This window comes from Colletotrichum truncatum (genome assembly GCF_014235925.2).
Source record: "Colletotrichum truncatum strain CMES1059 chromosome Unknown Contig_0002, whole genome shotgun sequence".
Lineage (NCBI taxonomy): Eukaryota > Fungi > Ascomycota > Sordariomycetes > Glomerellales > Glomerellaceae > Colletotrichum > Colletotrichum truncatum.
This window is the reverse complement of record NW_027222399.1, coordinates 4,838,427-4,863,802: the sequence shown is the minus strand read 5'-3', so window position 1 is coordinate 4,863,802 and position 25,376 is coordinate 4,838,427. Positions and strand designations below refer to the sequence as shown.

General features: G+C 48.5%; 6 protein-coding genes across 6 annotated transcripts; 3 read left to right on the top strand and 3 right to left on the bottom strand.

Moving 5' to 3' along the window:
- Positions 1-3,328: 3,328 nt before the first annotated feature.
- Positions 3,329-6,926, top strand: CTRU02_204289 (3',5'-bisphosphate nucleotidase; the record flags this gene model as incomplete). The annotated part of the gene is made up of 5 exons (XM_036728381.2): positions 3,329-4,135; positions 4,609-5,637; positions 6,075-6,142; positions 6,532-6,627; positions 6,692-6,926. 5 exons carry the CDS (start codon positions 3,329-3,331, stop codon positions 6,924-6,926), a joined length of 2,235 nt encoding a protein of 744 aa, XP_036580090.2.
- A 443-nt stretch (positions 6,927-7,369) lies between these two features.
- CTRU02_204288 (uncharacterized protein) lies at positions 7,370-9,949 on the bottom strand (the record flags this gene model as incomplete). Its single annotated transcript, XM_036728380.1, has 1 exon — positions 7,370-9,949. One exon carries the CDS (start codon positions 9,947-9,949, stop codon positions 7,370-7,372), a length of 2,580 nt encoding a protein of 859 aa, XP_036580089.1.
- Positions 9,950-12,663: 2,714 nt separating this feature from the next.
- On the bottom strand, positions 12,664-13,739 carry CTRU02_204287 (uncharacterized protein; the record flags this gene model as incomplete). The annotated part of the gene is made up of 3 exons (XM_036728379.1): positions 12,664-13,314; positions 13,387-13,427; positions 13,508-13,739. 3 exons carry the CDS (start codon positions 13,737-13,739, stop codon positions 12,664-12,666), a joined length of 924 nt encoding a protein of 307 aa, XP_036580088.1.
- A 3,658-nt stretch (positions 13,740-17,397) lies between these two features.
- CTRU02_204286 (allantoate permease) lies at positions 17,398-19,939 on the top strand (the record flags this gene model as incomplete). Its single annotated transcript, XM_070204348.1, has 15 exons — positions 17,398-17,640; positions 17,698-17,859; positions 17,908-18,015; positions 18,078-18,148; positions 18,198-18,308; positions 18,362-18,431; positions 18,498-18,540; positions 18,591-18,681; positions 18,730-18,860; positions 18,920-19,325; positions 19,373-19,444; positions 19,496-19,542; positions 19,590-19,666; positions 19,729-19,859; positions 19,915-19,939. 15 exons carry the CDS (start codon positions 17,398-17,400, stop codon positions 19,937-19,939), a joined length of 1,788 nt encoding a protein of 595 aa, XP_070062111.1.
- A 653-nt stretch (positions 19,940-20,592) lies between these two features.
- CTRU02_204285 (cell wall glycosyl hydrolase) lies at positions 20,593-21,909 on the bottom strand (the record flags this gene model as incomplete). The annotated part of the gene is made up of 2 exons (XM_036728377.1): positions 20,593-20,694; positions 20,770-21,909. 2 exons carry the CDS (start codon positions 21,907-21,909, stop codon positions 20,593-20,595), a joined length of 1,242 nt encoding a protein of 413 aa, XP_036580086.1.
- Positions 21,910-24,136: 2,227 nt separating this feature from the next.
- On the top strand, positions 24,137-25,330 carry CTRU02_204284 (AB hydrolase superfamily protein; the record flags this gene model as incomplete). The annotated part of the gene is made up of 4 exons (XM_036728375.1): positions 24,137-24,494; positions 24,544-24,709; positions 24,761-25,165; positions 25,219-25,330. The coding sequence occupies 4 exons, from the start codon at positions 24,137-24,139 to the stop codon at positions 25,328-25,330; spliced, it is 1,041 nt and encodes a 346-aa protein (XP_036580085.1).
- Between the last annotated feature and the right edge of the window lie 46 nt (positions 25,331-25,376).

The window sequence follows — 25,376 nt, the reverse complement described above, 5'->3', positions numbered from 1 at the left end:
TGGAGGCAAGGGCGAAAATGAGACGGGCTCCACCAGTCTGAATCGCTAGGAAAGATGGTGTCGTCAACGGCGTAGAGGCGATAAGAAGGCCTACTGTGATGCACTAAAGCAGAGCGGAATGAATCCTCGACGTTAAAAGAAGGTTGCCTATGCCTGGCGACATATTCACTGGAAATGATCATCCCTAGAAGTTGAGCCGCAGTCCTTGGGGGTGTGCGCCTCTTTTATTGGCAAAAGGTTGGCGATCTCTTAACTGATGGTGTTTCATTTCATTTCCCTTGGGAGACTGGGGGGGGGGGTCAGCCAGGTGTTTAAACGTGGCCTGCCAGTGGCTGGCACCTCTCTGGCTTCCCTCGGGTGGATAATCGCATGACGCCGAGTCTGCGGCGTATTTGCTACCGACCGCTTGATTGGAACACGGGAGCGAAGCAGACCGTACGGCCCCACTAGGTGCGGGCCCGAGAGTGGGGGCCTCGCGCCGTCTTCCAATCTCTGCCGACCAACCGCTGTTCGTGGCTTGGCATGCATCCATTGTAAGATGCCAAGCGTCTTTTTTCTGCTACAAGGCTCTACGAGATGACGTAGGTTACGCGCTGTTGGCGACGAATAATAATCGAGCGGCGGCCACCGACAATGCAGGGTCAGACGAGGACATTCCCGTATGGGTATACGGGAATATGTGTTTTTTTTTTTTTCTGGGTTCAATTCTTCCGCTGCTTGCCATTTCCCCGGCTGACCTCGGCTTTGGTTTGCGAGTGTGCCCGAGTGAATACCTCAACTCATTATCTAATGCCAATATTGCCACGGCCACACACGGCTCGGTTGAGCTCCTTGGAGATGCCTTCGCCACGTACTCTTCGTGGACGAAATCAGGCAACTAATTCCAGATTCTTGGTCGACAAGATTGTTGAACGTATCGCCATGTTGCCCTTTTGCCCATTGTTAGCCACATGTGGATAGCATTACTACCTTTCTTTACTCTGACAAGCCTCATTGCACGTGATGTTGGGACTGGCCAGGCGATTCCATCGAAATATCAGGGTTTGATCCGAGATTCGAGGTCTCGCAACCGACTGATCCATTCGCAAATCTGGAAGCCAACATCGAATCCATGTTGCATTGTGCAGGATTCGCACCGTAAGCATTCGGCAGAAGCCCGACCGTAGAAAAACAAACTCGGATAACTTAATATACTGCAAATGGATCCCCAGCGACTGTGGCGATCACAGTTTTGCCTTCAGATGTATTCGCTGAAACCACCGTCACCTGGATCGCGTGATGAATGTCTCGACGTCACACTCACGAAACAATATTTGCCTTAAGCGGCTGTTACGGAAGTTCCCATGTCGTACTTAGCCGTATGCGGAGTTTACTCCGAACACGTTCGTGAGGTCTGGGCCTCAAACCCTCGGTTATCTCTAGCTGGAAAAATTCAGGTTTCTATTGAAAGAAGACTAAAACATAGATGTCAGGTCAATTGATGATGAACGTGACCCAATATTGTACGTCGAAATGAGGAAATTATTCCACTGATTACGACGACCGTGGGACGGCAAAAGAGAAAAGAGTTAGGTCCAGTTGATGTTGCCAGTTTCCATTTTTCTTTTCTTTTTTCAATAAGGGGGAAAAAAAAGTCGTACAGCAATCAATGAGCTGACAACCAAAACATAGGCAATTAACTTTTTTTCGTGAAAAGTTTCTTTTGACGCGAAAAAGGCCGATCGGCAGGTTCAATCGCCGCCATCTCCCAGGTTTAGCCTTGGCTATGCACACTGGATGATTGACAGGACCCTACGCCGCGACCCTACGCAAAATTGCTAGTCTCGAGTTTAATTTTTCAACTGCAATTGCAAGGGTTGCCCTGTCCATTCTTTTTATTTCTTTTATGCGGCGACTGCGAGGTTACAACCCTGCTACATTTCTTGAAACCACCTCGGAGAAAGAACTGCGATGGCCTTTAGAATAGCACGCAGCTCGATTTTGATGATAATACAAATGAGCCATAGTTGAGTTTACTTTTGAGGGTCAACTCAGCATACTGAAACTGGTCAACATCCGAAGGATAGGTTAACACATGATTCACGACGCAGTAGACGTAACTATTTGGTGACGACAAAACTCGTTACTCTACTACTCTGTCAACACCAGAGTTGGATTGGCAAGTGTAGGTACACTGGTAGTTGCAGGCGAACAAGGCCAAAAGGAATATGTATGTACTAGGTGCGAGTGGTTGTGACTTCCTACGGGTTGTCGAGCGGCAAAAAGTCTAATGCCAATCCATATCCCTAGCAGCTAGTAGTATGTCCTCCAAGAGTTTCTCGCATACATAAGTGTCCAGAACCTGTTGCTTATTCTTCTGCTTTAACTATCTAGCTTGTTGCGGAAACTCTTCGTGTGTAAATAACATACAACAGGATCACAAACGAACTAGAGCTGAGTGATAACAAGCGTCAATTCAAGTTGACAACTACATGAACATCCACAACTAAAGAACTACACCACTCGACAACCAAAGCTTAGATATAAGTAGCATATGAACTGGTTATTGCTTCTGATTCGACTTCCCCATTTTGCAACAGACAGGTAGCTAACAAGTCATCATAGTATTGAACTTCGCAGCCTCTGACCCTCGTGCACTGAGTTGCAAAAAGAGCCCAAAGTTTCAGACACCGTTTTTACTCTGTCATGTCATAAAGTCATCAGCCTGGCGGACGTATTTTGAATCCTTTGCTATGCGATGTGCATGATTAAGTGCGGCAAATTGAGACAAATAGAACGAGGCATATAAGTAACAAACCTTTGGCGGAACTACCGAATTCTGGTTAGCTTCATGGAAGAACCGCAGGCACTCTTGCATCCGAAAACCGCCGCGTGCATACTTTTTTCAGGATTACGAGAAAAAGTCAACGCCATCACATAAATGCCGGGCAACCAGTGAGAACAGGTGACTGTCGCAATTGAGCTATTTACCAAGAATTGCGCCCGAGAGTGCCCAGTGTTAACCATCTAGGAACCAATAGTATCGCGTACCACTAGCGAACATACCCAATTGGGTAAAACCAACCATGCCCAGTTGACCATTTACCCAGGCAGCCACTAAATACAGCGACCTGCTTAGCCATTCTACCACCGCCCAGACCACTGGTCATGCTCACATAATGGGACATGCCCGCCTTATGAGCTCCTAGTTACCGCCGCTACGGAATGCTTTCTTTGACTACATGTCTTGGAACTCATATTAAAACACTTGCAAACGCCAACCTAGTCAACTCTCAGGCAGGTACTTTTGTTAGCCACCTACAAGGGACCATCGGCGCAAACATAAACCATGTCGCAAGCAAGTGCTGCAGCGGTCAGCGGCCCCCTACCCCCTGACTATGCGGCGGACGCCGCCAATGTTCAGGAGACGTTGGCCCCTGACACCCTGCGCTTTGCAGGACGCTCCATCCATTCGGCCAACTCCGCTTCAGCGAATTCGGGAGTGTATGAAATCAACTGCCAGATCGATTTCTTGCGCGAGACAGACCGGAAAGTCGAGTTTAGCCGTATCGACTACAACCTCAAAAGACGGAACCCCGACTCCACCGCGGCCCCGGAGATCGTTGTACAACCCAAACTCGTCTTTAACCTCGAACGTCCACCGCTAGTTGTGCATGACCCCTTCGCATACTACCTGTGGCCCGCTTCTCGTAGCGTACTAGGCTCAATCGGCGTCAAGTTTGCAAAGATTGGCAAGAGCGCTTGCAAAGCATGGCGCATCAGAAGGAAACCTAACACGAATGGCGAATATGAACCCCGAGAACTTTTGTTTGATATCAAGCCAAACAATGACGTGTTTGACTGGCTTGATGGGAAGGGAGTCCGCCTCGCAGTAGAGGAGTCTAAAGACGACATGTACAGTCTGAACATTCTGGTACCCTTGGAGCGCGCTGTGCGGGATGCCCTTGTCGCAACATGGTGTATAAGGCTTTGGGAGTGTAAATCGGTGCAGTTCCACAAGAAGCGAACGTGGAAAGACAGTCAGTTGTGGCCCTTGATAATAACCTTCCAGGAGTTCGCTAACGAAACGTGCCTCATTACCCGTAGGAAAGCACATTATCGAGACCTGTACAAGAGGTCTTCCAGCAGCTGGAAGGTTTGCGACCCCGTCGAAATACCTAGGTTAAGAAAGCTTCCGTATATTGTTTTGTTATCGCCGTCCTTCCTTGTGACTTCTCCGTTTTGCTGTGATCGGATCCGAGATCTTGAAGGGACGACCCACTTTTACCCTCGGAGCCTCCGAGGCCGATGCCGGTGCTGATGCCACCACCCAACCAAGTTCTCCCGGCGAAAATTTGCATGTGTAGCAACATCCCCCAAAAAAGCCGCGCTTATTGCTCTGACATCATTGCCCCGTCCCCAACCAAATATACCATCATTGACTCCCCCGTCGATTTCATCTGTCTCGCAGCCGCAAACATCGATTTCCCCCGCATCCAGATCCTACGTCGCAGCCGCACCAAATAATCACCCACCACACCAACCCCTGCAAGATCACCGCCGCTGTGCAGCTCGCCCCGCTCGGCCCCGACTCACATTTCTCAGTTCATCTCATTTTACCGCCGATAGATTGCAGCCATGGACGGACCGTACGCTCGAGAATTGACCGTCGCTATCGCGGCAATTCAGCATGCCGCAAGACTTAGCCGCCGTGTTCTAGTGGCCTCTGACAAGGGCGTCGTGACGAAGGAGGACCTTAGTCCCGTCACCGTCGCTGACTTCGCTATTCAAGCTCTCCTGACATCAACATTGCACGCCGCTTTTCCCAATGACAAGTTTGTTGGCGAGGAGTCTGCCGCCGACCTCCGTGAGAACCCCGAGCTTCTCAAATCCGTATGGGCGCTTCTGCAGCAGGTTGAGAATGAAAAAGAGCCGGATTCTCTGTGCAAGCTGCCCGAGTCACCAGAGCAGATGTGTGAGATGATCGACTGGTGCGGCCTGGGTGAGCCGTCACCAACCGGCAGATTCTGGGTGTTTGATCCTATTGACGGCACCAAGACCTTCGTCAGGGGCGAGCTCTATGCCATTAACGTTTGCTTGATGGAAGATGGCAAGCAGAGCGTCGGAATTGTAGGCCTGCCCTTGCTCGCAGCAGACGCCAAAGCACCAATCAACAACAACAGCATTGACCCCACTGGCACGGGCAGCATCATGTTCGCCGTCAAGTCGCATGGCACATTCATCCGGCCACTTTCCGGTCCTCTGGACCTTCAACCCACAAAAATCCCTCGCCATGCCGACACCGAGACGCCGGATCTGGTATCAGTCACCTGCATCGACGGCTCTGACTCCGCTGTGCCAGGGATCCACCAGAAGGTTGCCGACCGCCTCGGTATTTCTTATCCCGGCAACGACCTTCTTGGCTGGGTGTTGAGATGGGCTGTGCTCGGCCTCGGGCAGGCGACTTGCACCTTTTGGGCATACAGGAGGCGCGACCGTCTGGCCAAGATCTGGGACCATGCCGGTGCGATGCTACTGTTCGAGGAGGTTGGCGGAAAAGTAACGGACGTCGACGGAAACCCGGTGAACCTTACTGCGGGACGCAAAATGGTGGCCAACTACGGTTTTATCGCCGCGCCACCGGCGATTCATGAGAAGGTGCGTACTGCTGTAAGGGAGACGTTGAGAGAGGAGGGTCACTTGGAGCTACTTGGGTAGATTGGCGTTATTTCTCTTGAATGTAAAGTTATGAGCACAAAAAGTATGGTTTACTTGGCACTCTTAACTATGGAGCGTGCTTCTGAACCTCCGTCACCTTCATCGGAGCCGTGTAATGCTTTCTCATATTAGCAGGCGGCTTGTTTGATAATTTATGGAGAACCCTGTGGCCAGCAAATATCATCATCACCGTATCCGAGTGATTTTGAGTTCCAGCGATTCATTGGAGTGACTACGTCCAAAGTACTGCTGATTATTGATCACTATATATTTCCTTTACGATTCCGCCCTAGCACGCATTCGGCAGGATTAGGCCATTACAGTAGCCCATGCTCAAGTGAGCTGTGCTCGCCACTGACTCGTCTTAACGACAACAGTTAGGCTCTAAGCCTCACAAGCTGTACAGTGCTGCAGTTTCGGATGCTGCGGACCAATGCGATTCCGAGTAAGCTAATTTATTACCCTCTCTCGGCAGTCATGAGAGCGCGGGTCTCACCGGCTTCAACAGACCTCATTGGTCCCGACAAGTGACGGATCTGATTAGCTGTCCAGCGTTCTACAAAATTTAATCTTATTAGTTCGTCTCATTGTAAAGGCGGGTCCATCAATAGAAAGATTGACAATAACCGTGAACATCAGATTCGTAGATGGACTATTAAAGCTCTTGGATCGTCACCAGTGTCGATCAGTTCTCTTCATCATCTGACGCAGTTCCATTCTCGTTCTCTCGCTCAAGGTCCGACTCGATACGTTCCTTTCTTCAACCTTACTGTCACTATCATCTATCAATATGAAGTTGTCTCTCTTTCCCATCGCTTTTGCTCTCGTCTCCAGCGTCTACGCGGCGCCGAGCACGCAGCCTTCAGAGCACGGCGAGCTCGAGGCCCGCGGAAGCTGTGGTTCTAACCGGAGAGACTGTGACTGTTCAGCGTGAGTAACTTGAGATCAGACTTTGATGTCAGCTCTGAGTAAAATCGCTAATATTTACCTCTAGTGAGTTTTCTAAGTGGGCAAACCCACCGGCACTAGGCTCAACGGTTCGCGCCCGCATCTCAGGGCAAGACTCTGGCCTCACAACCTCTGACTGGCGTGGCGCGAACGGCAACGGCCAGGCGTCTCTTTGCAGAGTAACTGTTGATCGTGTTTGCGGAAACTGCTATGCATGGAAGGCGAGGACGGACAAGTGTGGCTTTTACAGCCTTTCCAACTTCGGTTGTATTCCGGCTTAAGTGTTTCTGAGATGTTGTTGCCCGGCCTTGGTGACAGCGCAAGGTGGCATGACTCGCAGAGTTTACATTCTCAAATAGCAAATAGCGATTCACTTTCTGCATCATCACTGAACTGAACTTCTGGTCGTCTCCTTAGTCAGGACATGCATTTGAAACTATTTTCTCTTTAGAAAATTATCAACAAATTCTCCAATCGTCGCTGGTTGTTTTGTTACAGCATCTACATCTCTTGATACGGATCACAGAAAAAATTCAAAAACTAAATTTAGCAAGATTACCCAGACTTGAACATAATGAATAAGCCGCCAGGGCCTAGCCTTGTGATTGTATCTATTCTACGAAAGCCTGGCCGGGGCATCGGGATATAAACCAGTAGAGTTGAAGTTTTATGATCAGACACCAATACCACCAACCAAATACAAATCAACTCAAAAACAGGCCCTCTAGTAGTACTTCTCCGTCCCAGTCAGGTCCAGCTTTTTTGTCGTCGTTTCATCATCCAGGACTAGCTGTACATTCTGCTGCGAATCGGCTCTTGCCCTGACAAGTGTTCTCCACGCTCGCTTAGAAGAAACTCCTGCTCCTGCATCCGCCAGGTCGGCATCCCTGGGAGGTGGCGTCTTCAGCGCGAGGATCAACAAGTCCTGCAGATCGGCCCAAGGAACTATGCTCGGCACCCGGAATTTTCGACCTCTTTCCATCAGCTCTAAAACATGGGCAGAGCCCACTGATAGGGCGTAGAGAGTCGCTATGCCGAGGTAGGTATACATGATAACCAGCGCAAAAGTCAAGGTCTTTCGAGGCCGGCCGGTGCCATATCCATATCGCCTAGTATCAAAGTCCAACTGGATGAGAGTCTCATTCATTGCTTGGGTTACCCCTTCTAAAGACAACGGCCACGACTCAACTCCCATCTCATCGCCACGTGTCCACTGTGAATGAGTATTGTTTTTTGCTTTTATCGTTAAGGAACCCTTGTAGTAGCCGTATTGGGTGTCTAGCTCGAATAACTCTAGCCGATCTTTTGTTACGCTGCGTTTGAGAATGGTGCTCCGTTGGGGCCCGGTACGAGATAACCCGTCCGTGAGATGAGCCCCAAACACTTTAGCTAGAATCACTTCTGCTTCGTTATGATTACGGCTGGTAATAGATTTATCTGTTGCATCGTCGCCTCCTTGGAAGAGGTCGGCGAGTTGAAGCAATGACGATGTCGGGCTATTGGTGCTTTGGCCCATAGTGTTGTTGACGGCATTGTCAAAACTGATGTCAAGGTATTTGAGCCATTCGTTGTTGAAACGACAAGGCATTATGTCCCCATTGTAAGGAGTCCGGCTTTGGAAGACATCTTTCATCCGCTCCTTGTCGTTTAGGGTGGATCTCAAGACGTCGCTGACCTTTGCGTCGATAGAATAGCCAGAAGAAACCCACCTAGCAAACATGCTGCAGGCGTATATCATGTCCTCCTCTCGATGTTCTGGTAAACTGGCGACAAGTCCGTAGGTAAGAACAATAGGGCTGTTATCTATCTTCACAAAGTAAGAACTAGCCATACTGGTCGTTTTGTTGTCGTCACTTTCCAATGCCAGTTCAGTTGTTGGTGGATCCTTCTTGAGCTTTTCGCATTTTTCGTCGCCAAGGCAGTTGAGTTCTTCAGTCGGATAGTATAATACGTTGTTGTTCCTCCGAACCTCCTCTTTGTTGTAAATCCTACATCTTGATTGAACAAAAGGCTGATAAATGGGAAGCTGCGATAGATTGTTATCGGGACTTTTCCTCTTCGCTGTGAACTCGTGGCGAGCGCCGTTGGATACAGTGCCCACATGATTGCTAGTGATATACTTCTGGAAGAGGCCGAGGCTCTTCAACAGGAAATGTGATGGTGTAGTGAGAAGTATTGTTGCGTTGAGTGCTTGGGTGAACACTAGATGCCGGCGCAATTCTGTGGACGGATGATTGAAGGTCAAGACGTTCTCCAGGGATGTCGAACCATGGCTAGCAGCCCAGTTCCAGATTTCCGAGTAACCTCCAGTGGGGCACTCAGAAATGTATAACCCCTCGGTGGTTTTACATTTATTATTTTCCAGTATTTCGTTACCAATCAATCTCCCGTCCTTTAAATGCTGTGGCCAGGCTTCGTTGCTACTCGCCCAGTATATGAGAGGCATTGGAAGATCGCTAAAAGCCTTTGGATGCTTGAGTGAAAACCAGCCCGACGTTGGGACTATGAGCACAGCTGATGCGGGACCCACAACTGTGGATAGAAGTGTAGCGAAGACGATGTAAACGACCAGGAAAATGTCCCATGGCATCGTGCCATTTAGTCCTTGGCAGCGAAAGGGAGACGACATGAGGTATCCGATATCGCCGACCCTGTACCCACCGGTCAGAAGCCCCAGCCGTAAGCCATCGCCAACTAGCTGCCGCCGGAACATTGCAATAGCAATGGAAGAAAGTGACGCAACGATGAGAAGCTCGTGTATCTTTGCCACAAACTGGAGAATGTTTCCGATAACTTCGGCAGTAATACCTCTGCCCAGACCTTCCTCAGGATACCAGAACCATCTTTTCGTGCTAACCCATATGGTGATGGCTGTCAGCAGGACAGCTGGTATATGAACAAGCCACCCGTTGAAGTAGCGTGCCAAACTGGTACGTGTGATTTGCTTTGGCACTCTATGTGCTTCAAGATGATTGTATTTCAGGTCTGAGGCGTGATTGAAGCTGGTGGCTGACTGAGTAGGCATGTAGTTATGTGTTGCTTTATTTTCTGTATGGCCATATCCAAAGTTTTCGGAGTCTGGACCAAGGCCACTTGATTGATGATGAGGGGGTGGTTGTTCGTGAAGAAGAGGCTGTTGAACAGTATCCTGCGACCCCGACGGAAGCGGCCGGCGATGATTAGAACTGGGTTCGGAGGGATCGTGGAGAGCAAGTGCTTGGCTTGGAATGCCTTCAAACATTAGAGCTTCCTGGAATTGAGACTCATCTCTATCAAGCTCTATCGAGTGGTATCCGGATGCCATCTCGCCCGAGGAGAAGAAGACTGGATGAAAGTGAGACTATTGAAGAAAGAAAATGGAATAGGGGTTCAAATTAATCATGAGTGTGGAAATGTGAGCTTTAGTTATGGTTGACAGTTTCAATCTCTTGATGACATGTGCTGATCCGACTCCTTGGAAAGTTGTAAATTAGTACAAATCAGCCTCATCTACAAGCCTCCTGAAACAGTCTAACATGAGGAGTGTTGCAGCCTCTGATCAGCCAAAAGTCGTACTTCTATATATTTATCAAAAGAAATCGTAAATTTTCGGAGACTGGTGGCCCAGCCACTGCTCCGCTGCCAACAGATTCTCAAAGATGCTCTTGCGGATATTGCCGTTTTTAGTCCAGTGCGTCCTTGGCTATCTCACAGCCGCAGCCACAGCGCCTTCACATGCGCTGGGTAGGCTGTTTGGATTGCATTGTTGGCAAAGTGTAAATAGGTACACCCTGGCGCCTTGCGAAGTCATCAAGGCGTTTCAAGGCAATAGCCTAGAAGCTAGCTGAAGCCTGTGGGATTAGAGGTTTGCTCACTAGCCATCGCGAAAGCTACAAGAGGCTGTTTATGACTGTGAGCTAACTAGCTTCCCATGTGCCCTGCATAAGGCAAGCCAATTAGCTGCAACGCACTTGACAAAGAAGGAACAACAAAGATGGAAAGGTCACGATTGTTGTGGGGCACCTTTGCGGAAATCTGTCTCAGCCGCTGTCTTGGGAATGTAGCTTAGAACTCAGAAATTTCGAAACACTGTCTACAATATTCCGAGGCAATGTAAAATTTGGGTCCAGAACCCTTTGTGACAGCGGTAAGATAAGCCCCTTGTTACCACGAACATCTTAGGTAGAAAGATTTGACTTGACGAAAGCCGCGCCTGTTATTAATGTTTTAAGCCTTATCCTTCCTTAAACAGTGATTTCATAGAGGCACTCTACGAAAGCCACTCCATTACCTTAATCATGTAATATCTGGTATGCACAGAATAAATGAAATATATTGTAGCTCTTGCTGATATTTTCATTATTTAGTGTGATAGCAAAGACGCTCAACTACAAACGTCAAGTGGCTGATTGTACTGTGTTCAGCTGGGTGGCTGTGATAAAACCTTAAATCATTTTAGTACTTCTTTAGTACTTTGGAGTTCACTAGGCATTTGCCTAGCTAACGATTTAAGGTCACAACCAATCACTGATTAGAACTACACAATCAAGCTCTGTTCTCCTTGACCATTGTTTGTTAGAACCCTCAGCCACTTTTCTGACGGGCTTACCACACTGATTACGCCGGCAAAGCTGGCAGAAGTGAATGACCACCAATTTGCGTTGGCCGGTGCTACTGAAGAAACGCATGGTATGGGCTGAACATAAGGATTCTGCTATCATGGGTAACTAGCTCCTCCAGTGTTAGCGGAAAGCGCGTAGTATGTAGCTTGATCTGCTGTCATTTGTGCTATATATAACTTTTAAAATAGGGTATGCTACTAAGATAGTATTTTTCTCTCACCTCGAACAATTGCGCGGTATGCCTTACTTACCGCTCTGGGCAGGGACTGGGATCTACGTGTGGTTGGCCACCAGAGTAGAAAACATTGTAAAAAAACATGTTGCAATAGCCGAAACCCCCGGTTGAAGTAGTTCCGTCGCCGGCAGACCTGCCAGCAGTCCGACAGACGGGTAAAAGTTCCGCAATCACTTTCTCCAGCACTTCTGCTGGAACTCCTTCCTAAACATCGGACACAAGAACAGACACCAGTATTCTCCTCAAGAGATTATCCTACTTTACGGCTAACCCTATGACCCCAACTAAACTACTGCGAACAGCCGCTGAAATTCGTTGACAAATACACCTGAGGCAGCTGGGAGGATGATGAATGATTACCACTTAATGGTGTGCTAACGAATTCTAACCCACATGGTAATCTGTTAACAGAAGTAGTCATATTGTGTGACAACCATGAAATCCGCAGTATTAAAGCAGATATACACAATATTGGCGGAAACACGCTCATACGTAGGTCACAGTGGAGGGAAGACTAGGCGCTGTGAGAGCCACAAGCTTTATTCATAACCAAACTTGTCCTGTGAATCAATCAGTTTGAATTCGTTGCAAGTACGGTTTGTGGCGCAAAGCCTCGTAACTATTAACGAATACGAATGGTTTCTCTGCACTGTTGCGGCCAATCAGCTTTAGAAAAGACCATCAAAGAAGCTGTGAGAAAAGATCGTTGTTTGCCGCGTAAAAATATTATCGGCCTGTAAGTGACCCCAACATATCAGACAAAACAGTTGTTTAAATGTATCTTACGCAGTTGCTCTCTACAAGTTCGTCCCACAAACATTCACTAACCGAGAGTCTCCTCTCGGAGTTCATTTGGTGGGGCGACATCATTGGTGGAGAATACGAACGGTCAATTATTGACAGTTCCTGCACCAACGCAAGCAACTGTAAACAGCTAGCCTGTGCCGTGCGTCGGTCCTGGTATGGTACTATGTATGCAGACAAAACGTGTCGTCGACGGTGGTTCCATCCATACGTCATTAGGTTCTCTGCCTCTCCTCTGCCACAAGCTCTCATGCGTGCGAGTAAAATACATTACTTCTCCGTGGTATCCATCCATCCTCCGCCATGTGACAATTGCTTTCTTCTTCGCTTTTCTCGTATGAGATGGCTTCCCTTTTGGACAGGGTCTCGTTGGTATCGTTATTTTGTTCGTGGTGTGTTTGTGGGTATCGATTCAAGCTCATGAGGCGTCGAACCGTCCAGCTCATAGGTTGGCTGCGCGGTGTCGGCCAACTCGACTCGAGCGGCTTGAGCGGGCATCTCGTTAGCAGCTGGGTTATAGTAACCGCCAAAGTTATTCTTTTTATCACGAGATGCCCATCCCCCCTCTTCTGTAGTAGCCGTAGTCGTTTCGGCCGCAGACTTCTTCCTTCTCCGCATCAAAAAGATTCCTGCAATTATCAAAGCGACACCGGCCACTCCACCTATGGCAGCCCCTGCGATCCCTCCGCTCGATAAACCGTTCGATTCCTTGTCAGCTGGCGCGGCTGTGTTGGTCGGGTCGGGCTGTGAAGTGGTCTCTGTTCCCGCTGCGGTAGCCGAGGTCGCTTCTGCCGATGTAGTCGTTGCAGCAGAGCTTGCTGCCGTAGTTGTCGTAGAACATGATGAAGTACTAACGGGTTCGGCCCAGTGATGGCTCTGTGGGAGGGAGGTCGCCGTGGAGGGCGTGCACAAAAGCGCTATGCCCTGGGAATTTTCTCGATACGTGCCGTTGGAGCCGGACGTGCAGCACCATCCACCGTTATCAAGCTTGCCGTCTACACCCCAGAGCGTCCACGATGAGTCGGGGCACTAAATGATTGTCAATCACCGACAGTAAGAGAAGGATCGTAAACCCTTCACAAGTTATGTTAGTTGAGTTACCTTGGGGTGTGATAGAGCTAGCGCTCTGCAATCCTTCGGGTCTGTCGCGACGAAAATCCATCAGCATTGATCTCCCGGACAACGGTAGAAAATACGGGAGCAATTGGAAATATTTACTTACCTGAACAGCAATAATTCCCCACATAGTCTCCATCTCCTGTACATGTGAAGCCTGAAGGACAGCACCGCGGCTGGGCGCCAGTACCGCACTCGACTGGAGCGCTCGGGGGGCACGATCTATCATTCCGAAGAGCCCAGCCACCTTCGTAGCTGCATTCCTGAGCCTGGGCCAATTGCGCGCTAAGGTAGAGCGCAAGAGACAGACTCTTCAATATCGACCTATTTGAAGTCATGTTGCTTAAGGTAGGTGTCGAAGAAGAAGTGTCATGAATGCATCATCGTCACCGCGGGGGGTGGGAGAGGGAAAGGAAGCCGAGAGCTTAAACGCGAATGGAAGTGGACACGACCCTTATGAAAAGCCCAGGAACCCGTGGTATTCAATCAAGGGGCCGCTTACTATTTGGTAGTATAAGGCGATAATGGAGCCCGCCCACCTTCGCAGGGCGTCAACCCTGACGGCATGCGAGGCGAAGCCGGTGTAACACGCCTCTGGTTCGTCAAATCGGCGGGCTTACCCGCCAGACTAGTGTACGAATGCTACACTTCTAGCTTCCTTCGTCCTGCCAAGGCTTAGTATATTACACTGTACCCACCGCGTGGGCAGGCATAGGTATTTACTGCTACGACCAGTACAAAACAGGAAAATAAGAGTAGTTTAGTGAGCTAAAACTTAGCGTCTCGGCGGGTAAAATGTAAACACAAGACACAACGTGCCACTAATCCTTTCCCGTAGCTCTGCCAATTAGACTCATGGCCCGATTGCTCTTGTTGCACATTGTTGTCTCGGTAGCTACCTGTGTATATCCCATAACGAAGACATAACGCCCCGGTGCGGTGGGTGTCTCATAAGTCTGCAGGGGTAGAGTTCATCATCTCACATGGTAGGGAAGTACCTTTTCCACCACAAAAGTCCCTTCCAACTTCTCTATTCCTTCTTGGTATGGTATGATTGTCATTAAGGTTCAGTGTTGGGCTTATGATGAATTGGTCTGGCACTCCGGGGAAACTCCATTGTGTGATAGCGCTTAGCATAACCAGGCCCACATTCGGTCAGGAAGAGAAGTTAATTGTCTAAATCGCCCAGCAGATGCCAGGGATCGAATCCAACTTGTTCTGCTTGCTTGTTGATTGGCTGCCCTAATACGCAGTGCATACTAGCCTAACCGCCTGACTAGGCAAGCACCCTAACAGTACGTCATCGTTTCGAATAGGGAATTGATGTTCGCATCTGGGCTGAGGGAATGCATCCGGGATGGGGGCGGTGCCAGATCGTCGCTCCGACTACTAAATATACAACGGCTGTATTTCAGTTGTAGACAGGTTGTGAAAGTTTTGTCTTGATATCAGGTATAACAGGTTAAGTACACCCGGACCGGAATCTATTTGGCTTTCAGCCTCAGCACTCATATCTTATTCCACTAAAACCTGTCGATAATGGCCTGAATGCCTACAACATCTCCCAGTCGCTGCCCCGTCAGTGATCGCGTGTCGGCAAAGGTGTGTCAATATCATCATGATAATGGAAGTCAGCTGAAACAAAGTATGAGCTCAATTACGTGGTTTTGGGCCTTGTTCAATGAGCGAAGGCATATAGCCCAATACCACATCTTCCACATCTGCAATATCGTAAGTTCAATACAACATATCGTTTTTCGCAAGAATTAAGAACAATAAAAGTAGCGGGACATGACAACCCAGCACGCTCTCTATTCGTGTACGACTACACTTAAGCTTTGTTGCGCGGCAGGTGAACATGCCGGATCCCCAAGTATAAGCCTCAAGGTTGTCTGGAATCTACATTGATAGCCCACTTGAAGGCAAACTAATCGGAGATATCATTTCGAGAATCCATTTAGGACCTCCGGATTTCTTCCACCCCTCGTTTTGATGTTACAACCATTGCAACTTCTCCATCGTAAACTACCAGGTTTACGACAGCCTTTGCTCCAAGCGGAACAAGTCAAGATCGTCACCATGCTCATCTGACATAAGGAAGCAAGGAAAACTGCATCGTATTACTTGTCAACATGGGTTCTCTCCTCCAGGCTGTGGCCATGTTGAGTCGCGGCAAGTGGTATGTCGAAGTCTCACGTGGCTCAAGAGTGCATCGCTACGGTTCATGCCAGGCATGCGTGCACCTAAACCAACGCTGCTGCCACCATGAGCGAGCTAGAACCACTGAGACCAATCTAGGTAATAACTATTACATGGAGTACGGATTCAAATATCGCAACCGGATGCACTGTCGCCGACGCTGTCTTTGTTGCGGCAGCCGCCTTCAACTCAATCAAGAATCATGTCACATATCACAAGTTCACATGCCGCCAAATTCGGCAACTCCTACCAACGAACTCAACTCTGGGGTAGAGAGTCTCATTCGGGATTACGGTTACGATCCTATTGAAGACCAAATAAACACCGTCAATGATGCCTCATCCTTAGCAGAAATTTCTCCTCGTTCACCTCAGGTATGCCAGTCGACGAAGGTGTCCTTGACTCACCAGTTAGCTTTGATAGGTTCTGACAATCGGCAGACTTCATGTTGCAGACCATGCCATTCCGAGGTTTCATATTGCCATACTCCATATACTTACAGAGAGGGAGCTGTGCTCTCAACGCCACCACCACCATACGAAGTTGGGAAACCACCGGAGTACTCACCTTATGCCAAATGAATAAACCAACAATTTATTCGCAATCTGCTCAACCTACACAAGAGCTTACAGTGTTGCATATACAACTTCCAGTCTGTGTGTATGAAGCAAAAACGAAACGATTAAACATAAATGGCGAACACTCAACATCAGGAATCGCACAAGATTCAACATCTTGTTCTTTGCATCTTACAAAACATCGTCGGCCAAGTGGCGAGGGGGCTTTGTGGCTTTGGATGCATCAATAGGAGGAAACGGGGTTTTCGCATTCAGACGGATGATAACTGGGATGGGACTGCGCATGTCAAGCGTTAAAAAAGTATACGAACATGAGAAAATCGGCGGAGAATCAAGGTCCGGGCATGGTCCACATAGAACGACCTTCCGTTTCGGGGGTGGGGCGAGGTAAATCTGGGCCCCGGTGGTCCGGGGCATCAGTGAGATTTGCCGTCGTCGACGGCGACTAATTGGCGGCGAAATCGGGGAACACTTACCGGGTGACATTCATCAGAATGTTGATTGGTTTTTGAATACTCAACTTCGACGGCATCGGCAACAGATATGTGAGTATGTAGCACGCCATTGATTCAGATGATGGTGAATCAATGGCGTGCGCTGCAAGCGAATGGCGCAAGTCACTAAAGTGGACGGACCGTAGCATCGGCCCCAATAATTGTTTGTTCCTCAATTACCGATCCGCTAAGGAACGCGTATCGATAGATCAATGTCAGAGAAAGGTTTGAAAGAGAAGATAGAACGATATGGCCTTAAGGTTAAAGTTGAGCAATATCCCGAGCAGTTAGGTTCTTAGCGTTGAATTGGGTACAGGCACTAACTAAGAAGGATGCAAGTAATTTGTTTCAAGCTTTGGATCTCCTCGGACTGTGATCTTATGTGTCTTTCTTACCTGAGCGAACAAGGTGTCGTCGTCTGCTGTGGGGAGCAGTGTTTTGGTAAAGGGGAAAAAATTGGAGTATCGGAGTTCTGCCCTGCCTATGGACAATCCCAATTCTTCATCACGTCTTTGACGTGCTCTCCATGACTGCCGCTTGGCGGGAACAAGCGTCGGCCAACAGTCCGGCTCTGCGGGCAGGGGGTTCGGGAGGCGACCGAAATCCCTGAGGAAGACTTTTACCCCTTCGTCCTTTAAATAGGTTGTTTGGTCGTTCTCTTCCCTAGTCTGTCAGATCTGCTGTCACCGAAGAACTCCTGTTATTTCTTTCAGTCGAGGGCCAAAATGTCTGCCCAGCAGAAACCGACTGTCAAGTCTTCACCCCCAGGGTCCATCACCTCTTCAGACAATGCAGGTGTGGACTCGAAGACAGGCATCGACAAGGATGCTGTCCACTCGGTGCCCCCTACAGCCCCAGCACTGGCGACTCAGCAGACTCAGCGTATGGAGGCAGCTCTTGGCGACGCCATTCTTCGTTTCTTTAGAATTCGGAAGGGTCCAAAGAGTGAGGAATACGACCTAGATGCAGTAAGTGTGCATCCTTTGGCGAGCATTTCCTGGAATTGTACGCTAATCAAGTTCAAGATCGCAACGCAACCTAGCATCTGGGACTCCGAGAACCTTGAAGAATATAAAGAGCTCTATATTCACGAGCAATGGGAAAATAAGACAGCTTTTGATCCATCATTCCGCTGGACATGGAGAGAAGAGCGTCAAGTCAGACGGAAGGTTGACTGGAAGATTATGGTAGGTTTTTGGTAGATCGAACTTCGAGATACAAAGCTAACTGTTTAGGTTTGGTGTTGCATCATGTTTGCTGCATTGAACATTGACAGAAACAACATCAACAACGCTGTCTCTGATAACATGCTCGATGACCTCGGCCTCACCCGCGGTGATTATGTTGGTTCCACCCTTGACATCACACCAGTCCCTTATAACTGATCAATGCTAATTTGAGAAAGAACATCGGCCAAACAATCTCCCGAGTCGGTTTCCTCGTCGCTGAGTTGCCATCTCAGCTCATCTCTAAGCGGTCAGACTACATCCACCTGCTATCATGGGAGCCTTGCTAACGTCCACAGAATTGGTCCGGATCTATGGATTCCTATCCAAATTTGTTTATTCAGTACTATTTCTGCGTTGCAGTTCTTCCTCAAGGGAAGAGCCTCCTTCCTTGCGACCCGTTACTTGATGTGAGTATACTAACTATAATTGACCTAAAAGCTTCACTAACATGAACAACTAGAGCTACATTTCAAGGTGGCTTTATCCCAGACACCATTCTATATCTTAGTTACTGGTATACCGGTACATCGGTAAGAATACTGAACTGAATCGCCAACGTTGGTTAGGCAAATCTTTACTTACATCTCCATTGTCAGTTGCCCATCCGCCTAGCCTGGTTTTGGATGTCCTCCCAAATAGGTAAGAATCTTAAACAAAGATGAGATTAGCAAAATCTGACTTTTTTCCAGTCGATATCGGCGTTGGATTCGCAGCTGTTGGTCTTCTGTCCATGCGGGGCATTTTGAACTATGAAGGCTGGCGATGGATGTTCCTCATCGAGTGAGTTTAGCTTCGCAACGTCCGAACCTATTTCTAATAACTCTCCAGGGGTTGCTTCACCTTCCTTGTTGGAATTCTCTCATTCTTTCTGATGCCGCAATGCCCAGCCCGGACGAAGAGTTGGTGGAACCCCAAGGGCTACTTCGAGGAAAAGGAGGTAAAGATTATCGTTAACTCCGGTGAGCCTTCCTTGCCCAAGACTTTCAACTTGGTACACTACTGACCACACATCAATAAGTCATCCGCGATGATCCTCAGAAAGGTGGCATGTACAACAGACAAGGCTTGTCTGTTGGGCAAATTTGGAAATGTGCAAAGGACTACGACATGTGGCCTTTGTACGCTCTGGGCCTGCTGTTCGGCTTGCCAAAGTATCCTGTCAACCAGTACCTCACTCTGTCTTTCCGGCAACTGGGATTCAACGTTATAGAGACCAACCTGCTCTCAATTCCGAACATTGTTGGTTCCAGTTTGACAATGCTGCTCATTACCGCCTTTAGTGAGCTGGTCAACAATCGGAGTTTCGTGGCGATGGCGGAAGACGCGTGGCTGCTACCGTGTTTCGTGGCATTGATTGCCCTACCAGACCCAATTGGTGCCTGGTCTTATTTTGCCATTGCAACAGTATTGCTATCATTCCCATAGTATGTACTCACTGGAAGCAACCTGGAGCTCAGCTAACCGGTATCAGCACCCATCCCATTCAGGTTGCCTGGACAAGCAGGAACGCAGGATCTGTCCAGAACAGAACAGTTTCCGCCTCGTAAGTTACGAATAATCTCTTTCTGGCTAATTTTTTACTAACCATCTTAAGGCTGTATAATATGTGGGTGCAAGTGAGTGGTATGATAGGAGCAAACAGTGAGTCGACGGTCTTATCCATGTGACAATCGACATGCTAATCCAAGAAGTCTATCAACCCGATGACAGCCCCCGGTACTACAAGGCCAACAAAGGTTTACTAGTTATCTGCATATGGATGTGTGTAAGTTGAATGCATCTTCAAATCCCCATTGATGAAATGAACGCAAAGGCTCACAGTCATAGCTCGTACAATACCCATTTACCTTCTTCTATTACCGGTGGAGGAACGATCAAAAGGCGAAGATCTGGGATGCCATGAGCCCAGAAGAACAACACGAATATAGAACTAATACAACAGATGAAGGAAACAAGCGGTAAGTATCTCGCTACATTTCGCTTCTGGTCTTGTGCTAACTTAGATTCTCATAGGCTTGACTTCCGTTTCGCAACCTAAGAGATAGCAGAATTTGGCCATTATATGTTCCGGTAGAATCATTCCCCAAGAAACGCGCAAACAAAAATAGATTCATATGAGGAGCTACTTCTGCGCCACGATATGAAAAGTTGCAATCAAACATAATGTCAATTCTCTTTGGTCCTGCGTATTCTGCTCGCAGTGTCTTGAGCTGCGTTCGTTCAAGATACCACAATCGACTCATCCAAGGAATTGACTTGTTTGAGTACAAGAGCGATTCGTGAATTTTGCAGCTCAGGTATTCTCCATTCGATTTGTGGCAGTCATAAATTCAAGACTATGCCGAAATTTGGCAGTTCGTTGTCTCGGAACTGCTTGATGAATATTCACGGATGTAGCTTTGTCGCAACGTGAGGAGTCCGACGGCTTTATAGAGAGTGAGATTATAATCATCCAACCTTAAAAACTGATGGTCATAGTTTATGGCCCTCGTTATAACTTAGTTCGGGCGAAGCTGTCCGTAAAAAGTTCCATGCAAATGGCTTCATCTATGCGTCTTGAATAATTCTATTAATTATACCGCAGCTTTCATGAGACTACATGATTGTGCAATTTCTATTCATTCAAGCCATAGATTCATGATTCCATCAAGAACAGGTCCTCGTTCTTCTAAAATGAACAGTGATCTAACTCTACTTCTTCTGCTCCAAGTAAAGCTCATATTCGTAGCTAGAAAACAAGAAGGGAGCAACTCCCTTCAGGTCGTTCTCGAAGAGCGGCATGCTGGCATAGTACTGTGAACATTATTAGTAAGGCTACATAAAAAAGAGGTAACGGATAAAAAGCAATCAAAATCCAGTCATCCTTACCTCGAAAGTACCGTTGGAGCTCAAGCTGCCGGTTTGCACAGTCCAGCCGTAGACGAGAGCGTTGTCACCCTTACGTGTGGTGGCGAAGGTATCCGTCATCAGCTTGTATCCGCTGAGAGCAGTCTTGAGGTACTGATCTCCCTTGATGTATCCAAGACGCAGACTCTTGAGCAAGCCGTAGACAAACATGGAAGAACCAGAGCTCTCGATGTAGTTGCCCCACTGGCCCTCAGTGCCGGGGGTCATAACCAGCCACCAGCCCTTGGTCTTCTTGTCCTGGGCAGCGACAATAGCATCTGACACGGACTGGAGGTACTTAATCAAGCGCTCACGACCGGGGTGTTCCTTGGGAAACAGTTCCAGAGTGTCAACGAGAGCCATGATGTACCAGCCGACGGCGCGACCCCAGACGTGCGGAGAGGCGCCAGTTTCCGGGTGGGCCCAGATGGCCTTCTTGCTCCAATCAAAGCCATGGAGCGGGAGTCCGTTGGTGCGGTTCTCGGCCGTGGTGCCGGCATCGATCAAGTCGAACTGGAGAGCAATATCGTCCCAGGCAGTAGAGTTATCTGCCTCGAACTCGCGGGTCCAGCGAGCGTAGAAGACATCGAGCATGTAGATGCCATCCAGCCACATTTGGTCGATGTAAACAGGGTAACGGTGGTAAAAGCCGCCGTCAGGGGTGCGGCCGGTGCGGTCGATTTGGCCGCGCAAGGTCTGAGCAGCCTTCTTGTAGATCTCATCACCAGTGAGTCCGTAAAGGTCCAGGAAGGTGTGGCCAAAGCGGATGTCATCGATGGAGTTACTCTTGTTGTACAAGAGGATCTCGCCGTCCCATGCCGGGTAGAGAACGATATCAGCCGCGTGCTTCACATAATCATAGTACTTTTGGTCGCCGGTTCGGTTATAAGCCAACAAGACACCAGAGTAAAAGGATGAGATGGTGTAGGCGAAAGTAGGTTCGACACCATGCTTGATCTGAGAGTCGGCCATCCAAGTCAAGAACCGGTCCTCGCCCTTGAACTTGCCCGGCTTAATCTTTTCTTCCGGAGCAATGGAAAACCATCCGTTTGGCAGAGAGATAGACGCAGATGAGAGGGTGGCGCTAGCCAGCGCGGTGACTGCGAGAGTAGAGACCTTCATGGTGACTGCCGATGAGATGTGGCTACCGATGTCTCTGGAGGTGAAGCAACCAGAATCTTTTTACGATATGGTCTGCCTCAAGCACTATTTATACTCATTGGCCAAACATGTTGAGGCTTTTCTACCAGCAGTCCTAAATGTTGTAAATATCCAGTGTTTCCAGGTTCCCCTCACTGACCCAACACCCGCCCATGCAATGAATCGTGTGTGCGTGTATTTCCATCTGCTTATCCGATGAGTACCTTATGGGATATGCCTCTTGGTGACTTCATTTCTTGGCAAAAGCGCGAACCATAAACCGAAAAATATGGCAATACGAAGATCTACTAATGTGGGCGTCGAGATTTAGACGGAAAAGCAGATCCTAGCTACAATACGTGTGCGGGGTCTGCCCATGCTGCTATGACTTTGCGGGGAAGGGGTTGGGGAGGTAATCCGCCGCGGGGAACCCCAATAGCTTACCTGTATGCTTAATTTGGGTCCATGGGAGCCCTTTAACCAAAAAGCTTTGAGTTATTTTGAACGACGTCTCTCCCTCATGTGGCTTTCGCAGCCATTGGAAGCTGGCACTCCAAGATAGAACAAGGGCCACCCTAAAGATAAATCATCTCTACACCCTTTCACCGCTCGGAAGTATGAAGGGCCTGCAAGGAATCACAAATGCCGGTACGGCAGTCATCGGTTGTGGAAGTTGGCGTTGAGGGTTCCTGGACGCCACTGGCCCCAAAGTCGCGGGCACTCTCCTAATCAGCAAGGTTTTGCGAAATTATACACCAATCAGCGATAAATGCTGTTTTTTTTTTCTTCCTGAGAATAGTTCCGTCCGTATGGCGAATGTGTCGATCGATTAGAACCCTCGGTTATCATTAGGCCGGCTCACCTGCATCAGATCCTTGGCACTATCCTGGATGTAACTGGGCGGTGACAATGTCATATTAAGAAGCCCTGCAGCATCGCCATACTGCCAAGCCCAACCACCTGAGCTGGTAAATATTGCCGGTCCGCTCTTTCGACTTTTCCGCTAAACATACGGGCTCTCCGTCTTGTAACTTTTCCGGGCCGGTCAGCTTCACGGATTGTTACTGTGGTCAATCACCTTGGTCTGCGGGAATCATAGGTATTTCGTATCTCTTACATGCAGCTCGCCAGAGGCCATCGATATCAGTGGATACATGAGCCGGGAGGGGATCCTATTAGCGAATGAGCTGGACTATTGTACCACCAGGGTCGTCTAATTGGACTCAAGGGTCCCATATCTACTTTGACTGCCCAATCAAATCTGAATGGTAAATTGATTGACTACATTAACCACCAGCCATACGACTCGTGCCAAACACAAGACGACATAAATTTACCACTAATGAAGGTAGTACGAAACTATACATAACTATGTTACAGGCTTCAAGCAGAATTCGACTGGATAGAGCTGGTCTTTGTATATCTCTCAATTACTACGCAATATATCGGAGTTTGTTTAAGGTTGTAGTTGACAAACCTTAGGGGATTCTAAAGTATCAGATGTTAGTTAACGGGGCTGTAGTTTGAGACTGGTATTAAGTTGCTTGAGAGAAACGAATTGCACGTTTAAAGACTTGGACACTGCATATTGATATTGCGCCTCGTTTCGGCATCTTCTAGTCAGGACGAACAAAATGTCACACATTATTGAGATGTATTTAGACACACTGTAGGCTCCTTCTATTAAAGTAGTTACATTTAGTATGTAAACGACTCTTTCCATTCTATGAAGATGGCATGTTACTCTTACAAACTAAATATGCAAGTAATTGCAGTTACTATGCAGCCCAGCAAGTATTCTAAGCCAGCTAGTTGGGAACTCTGTCTATGTTGTGAGTGCCAATAAGTTACCAGCAACCTTTAGCAGAGACCCATTTTATGGCCAAATTACCAGACAGTCGATTTTTCCTTTCGGCATGCAATTCTGACGTGGTTGACAACCCTACTTGAACTACCTTACATGATAGACTTGCGCACTCCCATCAAAATGTATCACTTTCACAGCGAGCAGAATGTGGGCCTCCTGGACTTCATCGCCCGAATTGGCTTGAAAAACTACAGTTTGCAATGGGTCCGTTCGCAAACTTTCAAAAAAGTCTCACTCCGTAGCTCCACACCAATCACGTCAACCAGTTACAACCTCACCCCCTCATTTTCACCACTGCTCTGGGCATTTTTTTTTGGCTGTTTTACCTTAGACGTTCCCAAGATGTCGGAAGAAAGGAAGATTTACCAACCCATCCACCCCTCGGTCCGCGCGCAGCTGGACCCTGAATACGTCGCCCTTCATGATAGCATAATTCAATTCATGGAACCCTCCGAGGCGCAGCCTTGGGATCCTGCCTCGCGGTCCAAACCCAACCCGCTCGCCCACACCACGCAAAAGCTCTCGCCTGTCGGTAAGACTTGGGATGAGGAGTTGGGAGATGGAATTCAGGTGCGCGTGTTCGTACCGGAAGGTGAAGCACCGCCACAAGGGTGGCCATGCATGGTGTGGTTGCATGGAGGTGGCTGGGTCAACGGCGGACTAGACAGCGAGAACGGTTTCTTGACTCATGTTTGTAAATGTAAGTTCTAAGCTCTCTTAATTTGAGGCACTCTATTTAGCCGTCACAGATGTGAAATGTGTGGTAGTCACGATAAACTACCGCCATGCGCCTGAGCATGTCTATCCGGCCGCCGTGGATGACTGTCTTACTGGTTTCAAGTGGATAGTTGAACCTTCGAATGCCTCACGTCTTAACATCAACACCTCTCTCATCACAGTTGCCGGGCTTTCAGCGTTAGTGAATCGGATTACTCCTTTTCTATTCATGTAGCTTACAAACAGCAGCGGTGGCAACTTGGCCGCAGTCCTTACCATGAAGGCATCTCTGGCGAACGTGACTCCAGATCCCATATCTCAACTCCTCATTTGCCCTGTCATTGACAGCACTGCCACCGCGGAGACAGGATGGGCACTCTCTAAGCACGTCCCTTGGTTGACCCCAGGTCGCATGACCTGGTACCAGGACCTTTACTTTTCGCAACCCGAAGACAAGAAGAAATGGGACGCATCGCCTTGCTTTGCCCCTGAGGAGATTCTTAAGAAAAGCCCCAAGACGTGGGTAGCCGTGGCGGAAGTGGACCTTCTCACGAACGAAGGATTGAAGTACGCGGATCAGTTGAAAGATGCGGGTGTTGAGGTCCAGACGAAAGTTTACAAGGGCGCCACTCACTCTGTGCTGGTACTTGCTGGGTGAGTAATTGCTTTCCCGTAGGAGATGAGGAGTCTTCTGACCTTTGTGTTAGTGTACATCAGATCAGTCGGCAACTGGTGCATGACGCTTGCGGCGTGCTTGCTGCGGGCTTCGGTTCGACTTATGACCCTGCACAGTCACCCATTTTTTCTCAGCAAGAGTAGTCGTACCTGGACGCGTTAGAAGCTCATCGATCCTTGATGTAGAACC